The 13204-nt window shown below is 48.2% G+C and overlaps 1 protein-coding gene across 16 annotated transcripts in view; it reads left to right on the top strand.

Annotated features, from left to right (window-relative positions):
- The window catches only part of TNXB (tenascin XB), a 119123-nt gene extending 105919 nt beyond the window's left edge, over positions 1 to 13204 (top strand). For all 16 annotated transcript variants that reach the window (XM_081901274.1, XM_081901272.1, XM_081901273.1 and 13 more), the window contains 10 exons: positions 294 to 437; positions 2396 to 2515; positions 3034 to 3177; positions 3765 to 3895; positions 4566 to 4698; positions 6588 to 6739; positions 7060 to 7156; positions 8351 to 8512; positions 9502 to 9665; positions 11385 to 13204. In XM_081901274.1, coding sequence (XP_081757400.1) covers positions 294 to 437; positions 2396 to 2515; positions 3034 to 3177; positions 3765 to 3895; positions 4566 to 4698; positions 6588 to 6739; positions 7060 to 7156; positions 8351 to 8512; positions 9502 to 9665; positions 11385 to 11483 — 1346 coding nt within the window. In that variant the 3' untranslated portion in view covers positions 11484 to 13204. The remainder of the gene's footprint in view (positions 1 to 293; positions 438 to 2395; positions 2516 to 3033; positions 3178 to 3764; positions 3896 to 4565; positions 4699 to 6587; positions 6740 to 7059; positions 7157 to 8350; positions 8513 to 9501; positions 9666 to 11384) is intronic.

Raw genomic sequence — 13204 nt, 5'->3', positions numbered from 1 at the left:
GCTTTACTAAAATACTGATGGATTTTCATGGGAAGCTCAATAATAATCATCTGCAAACCTATGTTGACATGTGGAGACTAAACTATTAAGGTTTGGAAAAGTCAGAAACTGAGAGGATTGACCTGGCAGATCTGTGCATCCTACTCTTGGAGTCCAGACAGCAGCTTAAGTCAGCCTGTGACACCGCAGTCTTGACCAGTTGAAGAACCATGTGCCGCCTCCTAAGACAAGCCTTTGACATCTTGGTGTCCTGCAGTTCTGCAGAGATTTGAGACCTGCTAATTCTGTTGCAGGAGAGCCAAGGAGCATCTCTGTGGATGGATCAAAGCTCCGAACAACCATTGAGGGCCTGACCCCCGGGGCCAGCTATGAGGTCACTGTGATGTCTGTTCGTGGGTTCGAAGAAAGCGAGCCCTTGGTGGGTTATGTCACCACAGGTACGTCCGTGGGCGAAAGCTGCAACACCCCATAATTTTATTCGTTTCCTCCTTTTACAAATTTATAAGCCACTTCACACGCAGAAACTGTCAAAGCCACGTACAAAGAACAAAATGATAAAATGCAAGAGATGCAATCTATAAAAGCAACCTAAAAGCGATAAAACCATTTCTGTAGTTATACCATTGGCAATATTCCGTAAGCAGACCTAGTTACATTTCTAGGAAAGCCTTCTTAAACAAAAACATCTCCAGCAGTCACTTGAATGACAAGATGCTATGTGCCTGTCTAATTTCAGCTTGTAACTGATTCCAGAGTGCTGGAGTGGCCACACTAAAAGCCCAGTTCCTAGTACAAACTAAGTGCACTTCTGGGGCATGTGGAACTCCTCCCAGCAGGGCCCATCACAGGCACACAGTTGCGAGACAGGGATATATGGGGCGAGGTGTTTCCAAGTCATTCAGGGCTTTAGGTGCTAAAAGCAAAACCTTGAACTGCACTCCGTAGCATATTGGCAGGCAGTGCTGCTCCTTCAGCAGAGGAGTTCTATGGCATCAATGGGATGTGCTAGTCAGCAGCCTTGCTGCTGCATTCTGCAACAGCTGCAGTTTGCAGGGGAAGCCTCACATTAAGCGCATTGCAGTGCAGTCGTACCTTGGTTTTCAAACAGCTTAGTTCTTGAACGTTTTGGCTCCCAAACGCCGCAAACCCGGAAGTGACTATTTTGGTTTGTGAACTATTTTTGGAAACCAAATGTCCGATGGGGCTTTCGCAGCTTCCGATTGGCTGCAGGAGCTTCTTGCAGCCAACCAGAAGCCGCGATTTGGTTTCCGAACGTTTTGGAAGTTGAACGGACTTCCGGAATGGATTCCATTCGACTTCCAAGGTACGACTGTACTCCAGAGAAGCCTAAGGGAAGCTTCACATAGAGCACATTGCAGCAATTCCATTTTAAATTTGTATAGCGCCTTTCCACATTGCTATACACAAGGCAGTTCACGAGCCATAGGAACGACAAAATATACAACAAAGATCACACACCTGACAACCAATCAGATCCAACGCAAATAAGTCATAGTGAAAAGCATGACTACAAAAATGAATAACTTAGTGATCCACTTGAAATATAATATTGCATGATAGAAACAGCAACAACTCTCAACCACTTTCGGTCTCTTCCAAGACCAGGAATCCACTTTTAAGAAGCCACCTTGTACCAAGTCGGACCATTTGCACATCAAACCAGGGCACAGCAGTGTATCTGGGGGGAGAAGGGTGTTCTCTCCCATACCTTCTTCCTAGGGTCCTTTCTGTGGGAAGTCTAAGATATCCTATCCCAACTTGTCCTTACAAGTTCAACAAAATCAGCAGAGTTAACATTCCCCTTTTTTAAACACATGCACAGCAGATAGCTTGCTCAGACTCATTAGAGTCTCTGTATTCCTGGTATTTTCCCTGTTTAATCCCTCCTAAAATAAGACGCTATGCAGTCTTCCGTAAAGTATAAAGCATAAAGCGTTACTCACAAGTAATCATCTGTTCACACAAAGGTTCCCAGAAGGCAGACTTAAAAGGTTAGAACATAGTTTAAATGTGGTGACTATCTCCTTATGGGAGAAAACCCCCTTTTCTTCTCTTGGCCTGGAGCCAAGGGTGCATCTTAGTAGTGCTGTTGTTAAGATGGCATCGATAGAGGCAAGAAGAGACAAGATGGTCGCCAGCCTGTGCTTCTGGTTCTTTCTACTTCAGGAGAGGCCACACCCATCTCAAGTTACACATAGGAAGTTTCGTCTCAGTCCTGCAAAGCAGGAAGTTCCGGCTGGAGGACTGAGACAACCTTCATGCCTACTCTAGCAATGTTGTGTTTGACTGCACCTGATTCTTACATGCCCACACTTTCAACCGGTTCTGCTGGAGCTTGTACCTCCTTCAGCATCCTCCTCTCTCCTCCTCACAGTTCCGGATGGTCCTTCCAACTTGCGTGCCATCGACGTCACCGATTCTTCAGCTGTGCTTACCTGGCAACCTGCTGTGGCTGAGATGAACAACTACATTGTCACCTACGGGCCTGCCGGTGGTGAGAGTTGGGGATTTGGGCAGGGGTGGGGTGATTTGCAGGTGGTCAAGGCCCTTATTCCATTTTGGAGGCAGCAGGGAGACTGAGAGTGTAATTCATTGCATTATACTTGTTGCCTCAAAAGGCAGACATGGCCACAAGACAAGAGGAAAAGGTGTGTAAGCCTTGGACTTCTGTGATCTGCAGTGTTGTTGTTAGTAGGACTTCAAAGTCCCACAGCTGGAGTCAGACACAAACTAGTGGCTCGGGAACAGTGGTGGAAAGTGGCCCAGAGCAAAATTAAGGAGCAAAATTGCCTACAGACGTGTGTAATTCACACTAAAATGCTGGTGAATTTCCATGAGCATGTTACCTTTTCCAAAAAAAAATAAAGATTCAGGTGATGTGGCAGCGTGGAGACCTGAATCTGTGAATGCAAAAAAGGTTGAACCGAAGAAACCCGAAGCCGACAGATCCACCCATCTCTACTTGCAGCAGGGCCCATTCTTAATAATCCGTCTCTTCTCTTTCTCTCCCAGGTGCAAGGGCCTCCGAGTCAGTGCCAGGGAACCGGGCTGAGTTGCAGTTGTCAGGGCTGCACCTGGACACAGAATATCGGGCCAGCGTGTACGGGGAGAAAGGAGGGAACCGCAGTTCTCCCGCCAGCGCCACGTTCACCACCGGTATGCAGATGGGGCCGGGGAAGCGATAGAGACATTCCGAGACTCACAAAGGGCAGGAAAGCCAGCCAACGGAGACTGGAGGGCCTGAAATCGATTTGGGAGGGAACCATGTCCTAAGTCTCTTCTACCTCTCCTGTCAGAGGCAGTATATGCCTCTGAAGACTAGTTGCTGAAAATCACAAGTGAGGAAAGTCCTGTTTTCAGGCTTCCCATAAGCATCTGGCTGGCAGCTGTGAGAACAGCTAGATGGGTCTTTGGCCTGGATCCTGCATGGCTCTAATTTTGTCTTCCTTAGTCAAGTTTACTTAGAATCATAGAATTGCAAAGTTGGGAGGTACCCCCTGCAACCCCCTGCAATGCAGAAATCTTTCGTCCAACATGGGGCTCAAACACTTGACCCTGAGATTAAGAGCCTCATGCTCTGCCAGCTGAGCTATCCATCCCTTCACTCCCTTCTTGGGTCCCTCTGGTTTACGCTGCTGAGAGGGTACATGTTGCATTGAGAGGGGCAGGAATCTTCCCTGTGCCAGGTAGATAACTTGACTGCTCTGGTTTTTCTTAAACCTTTATTCCTCTCCATTTTCCAGGGGCAGATGGACCCCGGGATCTGCAGGCTAGTGAAATCTCACCCCGCAGTGCTCGTCTCACTTGGCTGCCACCCCGTGCCCCTCCTGGTGGATATCTGCTAACCTATGAAACCCCGTCTGGACAATCAAAGGTACCCAACTGTCTAGTATTGTCCTGGTTATGCACTCCCCAGTTCCCTGAGAAGTGAGAATATCCAGGGATGGCACTACAGCGCATGGTTTGTTTTCAAGTCGAAACCTACAAAGCAGAGTCCATTGGGATTAAACAGTCTAAACCACAGAGCCTAAGACTTGCTGATCAGAAGTTCGGCGGTTCAAATCCCTGCGACCGGGTGAGCTCCCATTGCTCAGTCCCTGCTCCTGCCAACCTAGCAGTTCGAAAGCATGTCAAAGGGCAAGTAGATAAATAGGTACTGTTCCGGCAGGAAGGTAAACGGCGTTTCCGTGCACTGCTCTGGTTCGCCAGAAGCGGTTTAGTCATGCTGGCCACATGACCTGGAAGCTGTACACCAGCTCCCTCGGCCAATAAAGTGAGATGAGCGCTGCAACCCCAAAGTCGGTCACGACTGGACCTAGTGGTCAGGGGTCCCTTTACCTTTACCTTACCAATATGTAAAGCCTATATGTAGGCCCTGAACAATCCCTCCCTGAGAATAATGAAGTGTCAGACTCATTGGCTGATTCACCTTTCTGATAGTAGGGCTGAGAGCACTCTACTATAGGGGAAGAGTTTTAACCATGTAAGCTCCACAGCATGTTATTGGTTTGGCTTTTCACTGCGCCTCATTGTCTGCTCCACAGGAGATCACCGTGGATGCTTCTGTCACCTCGTATGAACTCCAAGACCTGATTCCTTCCGGTCGGTACCAGGTTCAAGTCCAAGCACTGAGAAGAGGCACTCCTACAGCCCCAACCGCCACGTCCTTCACCACCGGTAATTGCTCTGCCTGGGGCATCCGAGGGTCAACACATTTGTGTTTAGGCACACGAGGCTTTGACAGCTTCAGAAAACCTGCACCAGAGAGAGAACGCCCGTTTACGTTACGCATGCCTCTCCCAACCCCAGTTTTTCATTCTGCAGTGATGACATTCACATGTAAGAATGAGACTCACAAGTCATTAACTCCAGACTCATCTCTGTTTGTGTGAACACGCACCTCGAGGAGAAAGGGGGGGAACTGCTTCTGTTTTCTAGAACAAGAGCCTGCCCTCTCGCGATTCTGCATCTTGGGACCACACGCCCAACCCCTTTATGCTATGAAACAGGAAGATTTAAACGCTAAGTGAAAATTGGCCCCCAAAAGTCTCTATGCCATTTGTAGGCAGTGGTGTCTGACAGTTTTTCTCAGAACAATCCCTTCTGAGCAATGGTGACTTACAGCCATTGGGGCTGGCAGGGCAGAAGGCAGAGGAGGCCAACAGTAGGTGGAGCCAGAGAGCCAAGGACAGAGTGAGCCAGCTCATTCCAGTTTTGTCCCCATCGTCCTCCCTGCTGAATTTTACAAGGGCAACATTGATATGGTCAGTTCCTCCTTCTGCAATGATTGTAAGTAAGGAGGACAGCAGGAGGGGGCTGGCTGAGGTTGGTGGGACAGTGCCCCATTCTCACCAATGGAGCCTCCACTGTTTCTGAGACACCTCAGCTCACTTAATATTGAATTATTTGATCTGATCTAGTTCTTTCCCTCCACCCACCCCCGCCACTGCCCCAAACATTAGTCTGGTAGCAGGTGCCTTTGGGAAGCTCATAAACAGGGCACAATACAGTAATGGAAATCAGTCTCCAACAGCTGCTCCTGAAAATGGAGGTTATCTTCCTTTACACTGAAGTGGGAACTGCGACAAAATGTTGCAGCATGGAATACTCCTCTTTGGGATTTGAGCCAGCTGGCCCTGCTCTCTTCCAGGTACTCCATTCCAGCATGCCCCATCCCAAGGTTTTCTGCTCACCCTCCTTTCAACAGTCAACCAGCATTCTGTCAATCTTGTCTTCATTGGGGTGGCTTGGAGCACCTTATTTCCCCATGTTTTAGTTTTAGTTTTGTATCTTTGGGGTTCCCCTGAGCCTATTTGTATGGATAGCTACATAAGGATCAGCAAACAGAGAATGAGCTTGCAATTAGTATACAGTGGTACCTCGGGTTACATACACTTCAGGTTACAGACGCTTCAGGTTACAGACTCCGCTAAACCTGGAAACAGGAACAATTGCCGACGCTCAAAGAATGGATTATGGATTATGCAGAACTAGACAAACTTACAGGAAAGATCAGATATCTACAAGATCAAAAGTTCATCGAGGACTGGGGAAAATTTTCAGATTATCTGAAATGTGTATGTGATGAGCAAATAACGCTAGTGGGATTTCAAGAAGCTCTGTGAATGTTAGAGGACTATTGTATTGATGAAAACTAAGAGGGTGAAGGTCTATAAAATGCAATATAAAATTAGGAAATGCGTATTTAAAAATTTGAATAATGGATGATTGTCAGAAAGGTTGAAGGAAGTCTAAAAGAGAAAATATGTAATAAATTCAGATTGGATATTATAAATGTTTGTTGCAAAATTTAATAAAAATATTTAAAATCAGACTTCGCTAAACCAGAAATAGTACCTCAGGTTAAGAACTTTGCTTCAGGATGAGAACAGAAATCGTGCTCCGGCGGCACGGCAGCAGCAGGAGGCCCCATTAGCTAAAGTAGTGCTTCAGGTTAAGAACAGTTTCAGGTTAAGAACGAACCTCCAGAACGAATTAAGTTCTTAACCCGAGGTACCACTGTATAGGATAGACATTGGCAGAGTCGTCTTTTCTTTCCTCGGCAGGACCCCTGAGATACCCCTTCCCTCGGGATTGCGCAGAGGAGAGCCAGAATGGGCCGGGACCCTCGAGAGTGAGGACGATTTATCTTGGGGGCAACCAGGACCGCCCCTTGCAGGTGTACTGCGACATGGAGACTGACGGAGGAGGCTGGACAGTAAGTATTAAGGAGGGTAGCCGAGAAATGGAATTATGGGCAGAAACATTCAAAGGTGGTGTCAGCTCAAAACAGATTCCCCCATCCCTGTGGGGTTTCTTCATTTATGCAGTTGTGCTGTTCAGGAGCATGTTGAGGGGCATTAATTTGCATTATCCATAAATCCAGCTGTAGCTGGCGCTGACATTGGGCCACCTTGATGCAAATTTTATTTGTTTATCCACAGCAGACATAAACACACCAGAAATTCATTTGCATGCACAAAACTCTCTTTCACACACACCCAACCATGCCATTTCACTCTTCCTCCTTCTCTTTAGGTCTTCCAACGTCGGATGAACGGCGAGACCAATTTCTGGCGCAACTGGCAGGAATACGCCACCGGCTTTGGCAACCTCACCAGGGAGTTCTGGCTAGGTGCATACATTGCTTAGCTGCCCTTTAATTCATCCATCTGCACAAAAGGATGCTGTGGCAGGTTTGCTGCCGCTGTCCTTTTACAAACTGGGAATGGAGGCAAAAAAGCACATGGCACAAGAAAGGCTGTCCCCAGCTGCACTGGAATTAAAACCAGGCCTCTCAAACACAAGCCATATGTCAGGGACGGAGGTCAAAGGTGACCCTCCGGGCCTGTTTACCTGGCTATGGGATGCTCCCCAGGCCACACTCCTCACTGGCATTGATCAGCACTCTCCTTAGGTGTCTTGCCTGGCTGGAATGTATATTTGGATTCTGATGATGATGATGTTGATGATGATGATTTATACCCCACCCATCTGGCTGGGTTTCCCCAGCCACTCTGGGCGGCTCCCCACAGAATATTAAAAACACAAGAAAATCCAAACATTAAAAATTTCCCTATACAGGATTGTCTTCAGATGTCTTCTAAAAGTCAGGTAGTTGTTTATTTCCTTGACGTCTGGTGTGAGGGTGTTCCACAGGGCGGGTGCCACTACCGAGAAGGCCCTCTACCTGGTTCCCTGTAACTTCACTTCTCGCAGCGAGGGAACCACCAGAGGGCTAAATGATGGGGGTGGAGATGCTCCTTCAGGTATACTGGGCCAAGGCCGTTTATGGCTTTAAAGGTCATCACCCACACTTTGAATTGTGCCCAGAAACGTACTGGGAGCCAGTGTAGGTCTTTCAAGACCGGTGTTATGTGGTCTCAGCGGCCACTCCCAGTCACCAGTCCAGCTTCCACATTCTGGATTAGTTGTCGTTTCTGGGTCACCTTCAAAGGTAGCCCCACGTAGAGCGCCCCCATGATACCTGTTGCTTGCCTGGATGCAGGATAGAGAGGGTTGCGTTAATTTGTGTAGAGCGAGTAGCCTGATACACAAAGATAAACTTTACATCCGTTATTCCTCCTGCTTTTGCTACTGGCCCTTGGAAGGTTGCACAGGGGGAAAAATTGGCCCTCAGTCTAAAAAGGTCCCCCACCCTTGCAGCAGTCTGATCGCACTGGCTCTCTTTTTCTGCAAAGTCACCAGAAGCCTCTTCTCCAAAGAAAACAAAATACGCAGCCTAAAGTGACAGCCATGTTGCAGGAGGATGGGAACCAGGGTGCGCGAGGGAAACAGGGCTCATCCTGCTCTCTACCTTGCTCTCCAGGGAACGATGCTCTGCACCAGCTGACGACATCAGGGGACTACGAGCTGCGCGTGGATCTGCGGGCCGGGAACGAGTCTGTCTATGCAACCTACCAGAATTTCCGCGTGGATCCCCCTGCTGATCATTACCGCCTGCACCTGGGCAGTTACAGCGGCACTGCTGGTGAGGGGGGCTGGGGCAGTTTGGTTTCAGAGGGAGCGCTTAGGATGTCTGCAGGGCAACTTGACTCAGAGGAACAATAAGAGCTGTCTGACAGTTCTCCCTTGGGAGACTGTGGACTCTCCTTCACTGGAGGTTTTTAAGCAGAGGTTGGACGGCCATCTGTCATGGATGCTTTAGCTGAGATTCCTGCATCGCAGAGGGTTGGACTAGATGACCCTTGGGGTCCCTTCCAACTCTACAATTCTGTCGTTTTATGATTCTGTGAACATGAGAAAGTTCAAAACAAAACAAACCAGGAGCTATTATTCAGAGGCATGCTGTCTCTGACAGTGGAAGCAGAACTTAACTGTGGTGGCTAATAGCCATCGATAGCCTTTCCCTCCAAACATGTGTATAATCCTCTTTTTAAAGCCAGCCATCACTGCCTCATGTGGGAGTTTGTTCCATAGTTTAACTATGCACTGTGTGGAGAAGGACTTTCTTTTTCCTACCCTGAATCTTCCTGCATATATAAAGGTGTCTGTTTTTACAAGCCTTCTCCCTCTCCTTAGATGTTGCAGCTGTCGCCCGCAAATACATAGCAATACATCCCATTTACTCATATTATATTATTCTTTTGAGTGGGGGAACCTCAAGGCAGGTTTGAGCAGGGGGATCTAAGGATTCAAGGCTGAGCGCAGGCTCGAGGAAGATTTGTGCTCCGTTTCAAACCCTCTCTCCTCCTTTCCAGCGTGGTGTAGTGGTTAAGAGAGTGGACTCGTAATCTGGTGAACCAGGTTCGATTCCCTGCTCCTCCACATGCAGCTGCTGGGTGACCTTGGCTAGTCACACTTCTCTGAAGTCTCTCAGCCTCACTCACCTCACAGAGTGTTTGTTGTGGGGGAGGAAGGGAAAGGAGCATGTTAGCTGCTTTGAGACTCCTTAGGGTAGTGATAAAGTGGGATATCAAATCCAAACTCTTTTTTTTCTTCTTCTTCCCACTTCCGCAGGTGATGCTTTCACCTACCACTCGGGCAGCGTCTTCTCCACCAAGGACCGCGACCCCAACCGAGTCATCATCCCCTGTGCTGTCTCTTACCGCGGCGCATGGTGGTACCGCAACTGCCACTACGCCAACCTCAATGGGCTCTACGCGAACAACCGCGACCACCAGGTACTGCAATGGGGCGAGGGGGAGTGAAGGGCAGCTGCACCTTTCAAACACAAAGTGCTTGCAAATTATGAGTGACAGGCCAGTGTCCCTTTCCTATTGCCGTGATGGGGAGAGCATCACTTGCTCGCCTGTTCGGTTTCTACCCCCTGTGCAGATGTTCAAAGGTCCAGGACCTTTAAATACATAAATATATATGTTGAGAAAGTTAAAAGCACTTTGCTGGATGAGAACAGTGGTCCATGCAGTCATATATCCTTGTTCTTATAGTGGCAAACAAGCCCTCCAGGACATTAATTAGGATTCTTCAGATGATATTGGACTAAAACTCCCAAAACTGGTGGCCATTGGCCATGCTGGCTGGGGCTGATGGAAGTTGTAGTCCAACATCATCTGGGGGTCACAGGCTCCCCATCCCTGTAATAATTAGATAGATAAACTTTATTCGCATCAGCCAATGGCCATGGCAACATAAATATATACAAATAAAATGGGTAAAAAGGGCAACCAAATTACCAAGATTATCGTTCAGATAGTGGCCCTTCATCTCATTGCACCCTCGATAAACCTAGCAACCTTTGCTGTTGTCTGATCATTTTGATCTGGCCCTGTAATCAATTTCATCCACATAACAAGGATGAGGACCTTGTGGCCCTCCAGGCGTCACTGGACTCCAGCCCTCATCAGCCCTAACTAGCATGGCTAACGGTCAGAGGGGATGGGAGTGAGAGTCTGGCAATTCCAGGAGAGCCACAAGATCCTCACTTCTGAGTTAAGTTCCTTATCCTTCTTCTTTTCCACTCCATTTATTTATTTATTCCACCCCATTTATTTCAGGGCAAAGCAATGAGGTGGGTGAGAAAAACCCGCAATCAATTCGGTATCATTTGGAAAGCTACAATTACAGCGAATACCAGTCGTGTATCAGCTGGTTTGATTTCCGCTTCGGACACAAACAAACATCGGCAGTTCCTGTTCCTCTTTTCTGTCTGAACTGTCCAACGTCCATGGAGATCCAGTTCTCCTAGATAGCACTTTGTCACACTGCACACAATTAAACTATGGAAGTCGCTTCTCCATGGGGGCAGGGATGGCCGCCAACTTGGATGGCTTTAAAAGAGGATTAGAGGAATTTGTGGAGGAGAGGGCTATCGATGGCTGCTGGTCACAATGGCAATGCTGTACCTCCACAATTGGAAGCAGTAATACATCTGAATACAGTGGTACCTCTAGATGCGAACGGGATCTGTTCCGGAGCCACGTTTGCATCCTGAAGCGAACGCAACCCGCGCCTGCACGTCTGTGCATGCGCGGGTCGCGATTCGCCACTTCTGCGCATGTGCGTGACATCATTTTGAGCATCTGCGCATGCATGAGCAGCGAAACCCGGAAGTAACGTGTTTCGTTACCTCCGAGTTGCGGCGGAGCGCAACCCGAAAACGCTCTACCTGAAGCAACTTTAACCTGAGGTATGACTGTACCAGTCACTGGAAACCACAGGAGAGGAGTGGGCTCTTGTGTTTGAATCCTGATTGCTGGTTTCCCACAGGCCTCTGGTTGGCCACTGTGAGAACAGGATGCTGGACTAGGTGGGCCACTGGCGTGATTCAGCAGACCCTGCTTATGTCCTTGTCCCCAATCAGGGAACATGCCGTTCCTAGATTATGCATCTCCTTGCTTCTCACTTACCTTATTTATTTATTTCTCTCTGTCTCATCCAAGGGCATCAACTGGTTTAACTGGAAAGGCTTCGAGTTTTCCATCCCTTTCACAGAGATGAAACTGAGACCCCGCGGCTTCCGGCCTCTGCGTCGGGTGTGAGCAAAGGGAAGGAGGCTGCAGGACTGACTCAGGGGGAGAACAGAGGAGGCGGAAAGAGAAACAGCAGCAGCAACCACCCCTCTGCAATGGGAGATACCTCGCACCCTGCCGCAAATTCCCCTGAGAAAAAGGAAGGAGCAAAACAAAGGAAATGGACAGATTTTTCAAAAGCACCTTGTAGTATTCATTTCCTCCCCCATCTCCTGCTGACCAGCCACAAGATGAGAGGGGTGCGACGCGCATTATAGTGGAAGGGGCAGAGTTAAGGGGATGGAATGGTTTAGTTTTGGATCATGTTGCAGGATAGCTGTTGCCTGGTCAGCAAGTAGATTTTTCCTGGAGAGTCGCTGATAACAAGGGCAGATTGGCCAGCGTCCCAATCCCCAACATGGACTGTTGCCACAGAAGCCATTTTCTCCTCTTAAGGGATGGGTTTTGGCCCACGATCTTGTAGTTGCTGACCCCTCCCCTAGCCCTATCCTCTGTCTGGCTTCCTGCTCCCACAGATCTGTCTCCAGTCAGGCTTCCCCTTCTTCAGCTCCCCCCCCCAACCCAGTTCTCCTCCTCCCTCTCCCCCAAATCCTTTCCAGAAAGGAGGTAAACTCGTAAACACAGTCGCTGAAAGCAGGTTAACATTAAAAGCACTTTTTATTTTTGGCATTTCTCTTACCCCTCCTGGGAATCTTATAAACTGAAGCCAGCTGCCCCCCACCATCCACGCAAAAGCTATTGCCTCTCTCGTTTTCCCCCTCCCCAAACAACTCGCCGTTGCAAAGAATAGATTGAAAGAGAAGAATAGGTGAACTGGAATGAGCTGGCAGCTTAAGAGATCACAGAACGAAAAGAGAACTGAATGACGTGGGCTGAAAAGACCCCCGAGATGAAAACTGGAAGAGATGCAAATTGATAACAGTAAGATTGATTTAAGCTGGCAAGCAATGGTGGTTTTACTGTCTGTCTTTGTAAGGGAAGACTGGCCCACTTCCACCTGGGGTCCGGAATGTACCACTTCAGGCTGCAGGTGAGGGTGCAAATGGCTGAATTCTCTTATCTATTTCAACCCTGCAAGTAAAAAACCAGCATGTGAGAGAGAAGGCTCCTGCCACATTAGTTTTCTACATGCGGGAAGAAATTTGAAACGGTCTGCCGTGGGAACCCCTACCTGCTGTCTGAATTGGTACAGCCCAGACACAGGTTTGAAAGCTCAGTGAGAAGGAGGCCAGTGTTGTTATCGCCATGGGCTCCACAGCTGTTGGCGTAGCCTGACCTACCAAATTGTGTGTGTGAGAGAGAGAGACAGGAGAGACAGAGCTGCAGCTGTGAAGTGGGAAATATCTCGGTGTCTTGCAACTTGAAGCTCTTTTACCATACAGGTGAAATTGTGACCGGATTTTCCACCACACCTTGAGGGGAAATGTATTCAGGCCATTGGTGGGGAGCGGGAAATGTAATTTCTTTAAGGGCCAGATTCAATCCAAGTTGGCCATGCCTCCTCTAATGGATGAGAAGTGTAAACTGGACAAAACGGAATAAAAGGAACAGCCTTACCTGAAGGCAAACAGGCTACAGTTTTTTTGGTAGAGTGGGAGAGAGCTCTGTATTTCTGCTTCCAGCCTCTTCCTCTGTGCCATTGAACGTTACCAGGTCTCATTCAAAAGCAGAATATGCATGTGCATTCCTTGAACTTATTCCTCTGGATATAGGAAAAAATGGTTTCTTTT

This window comes from Podarcis melisellensis, assembly GCF_964234715.1.
Source record: "Podarcis melisellensis genome assembly, chromosome: 2".
Lineage (NCBI taxonomy): Eukaryota > Metazoa > Chordata > Lepidosauria > Squamata > Lacertidae > Podarcis > Podarcis melisellensis.
This window is presented reverse-complemented; position numbering and strand designations above follow the sequence as displayed.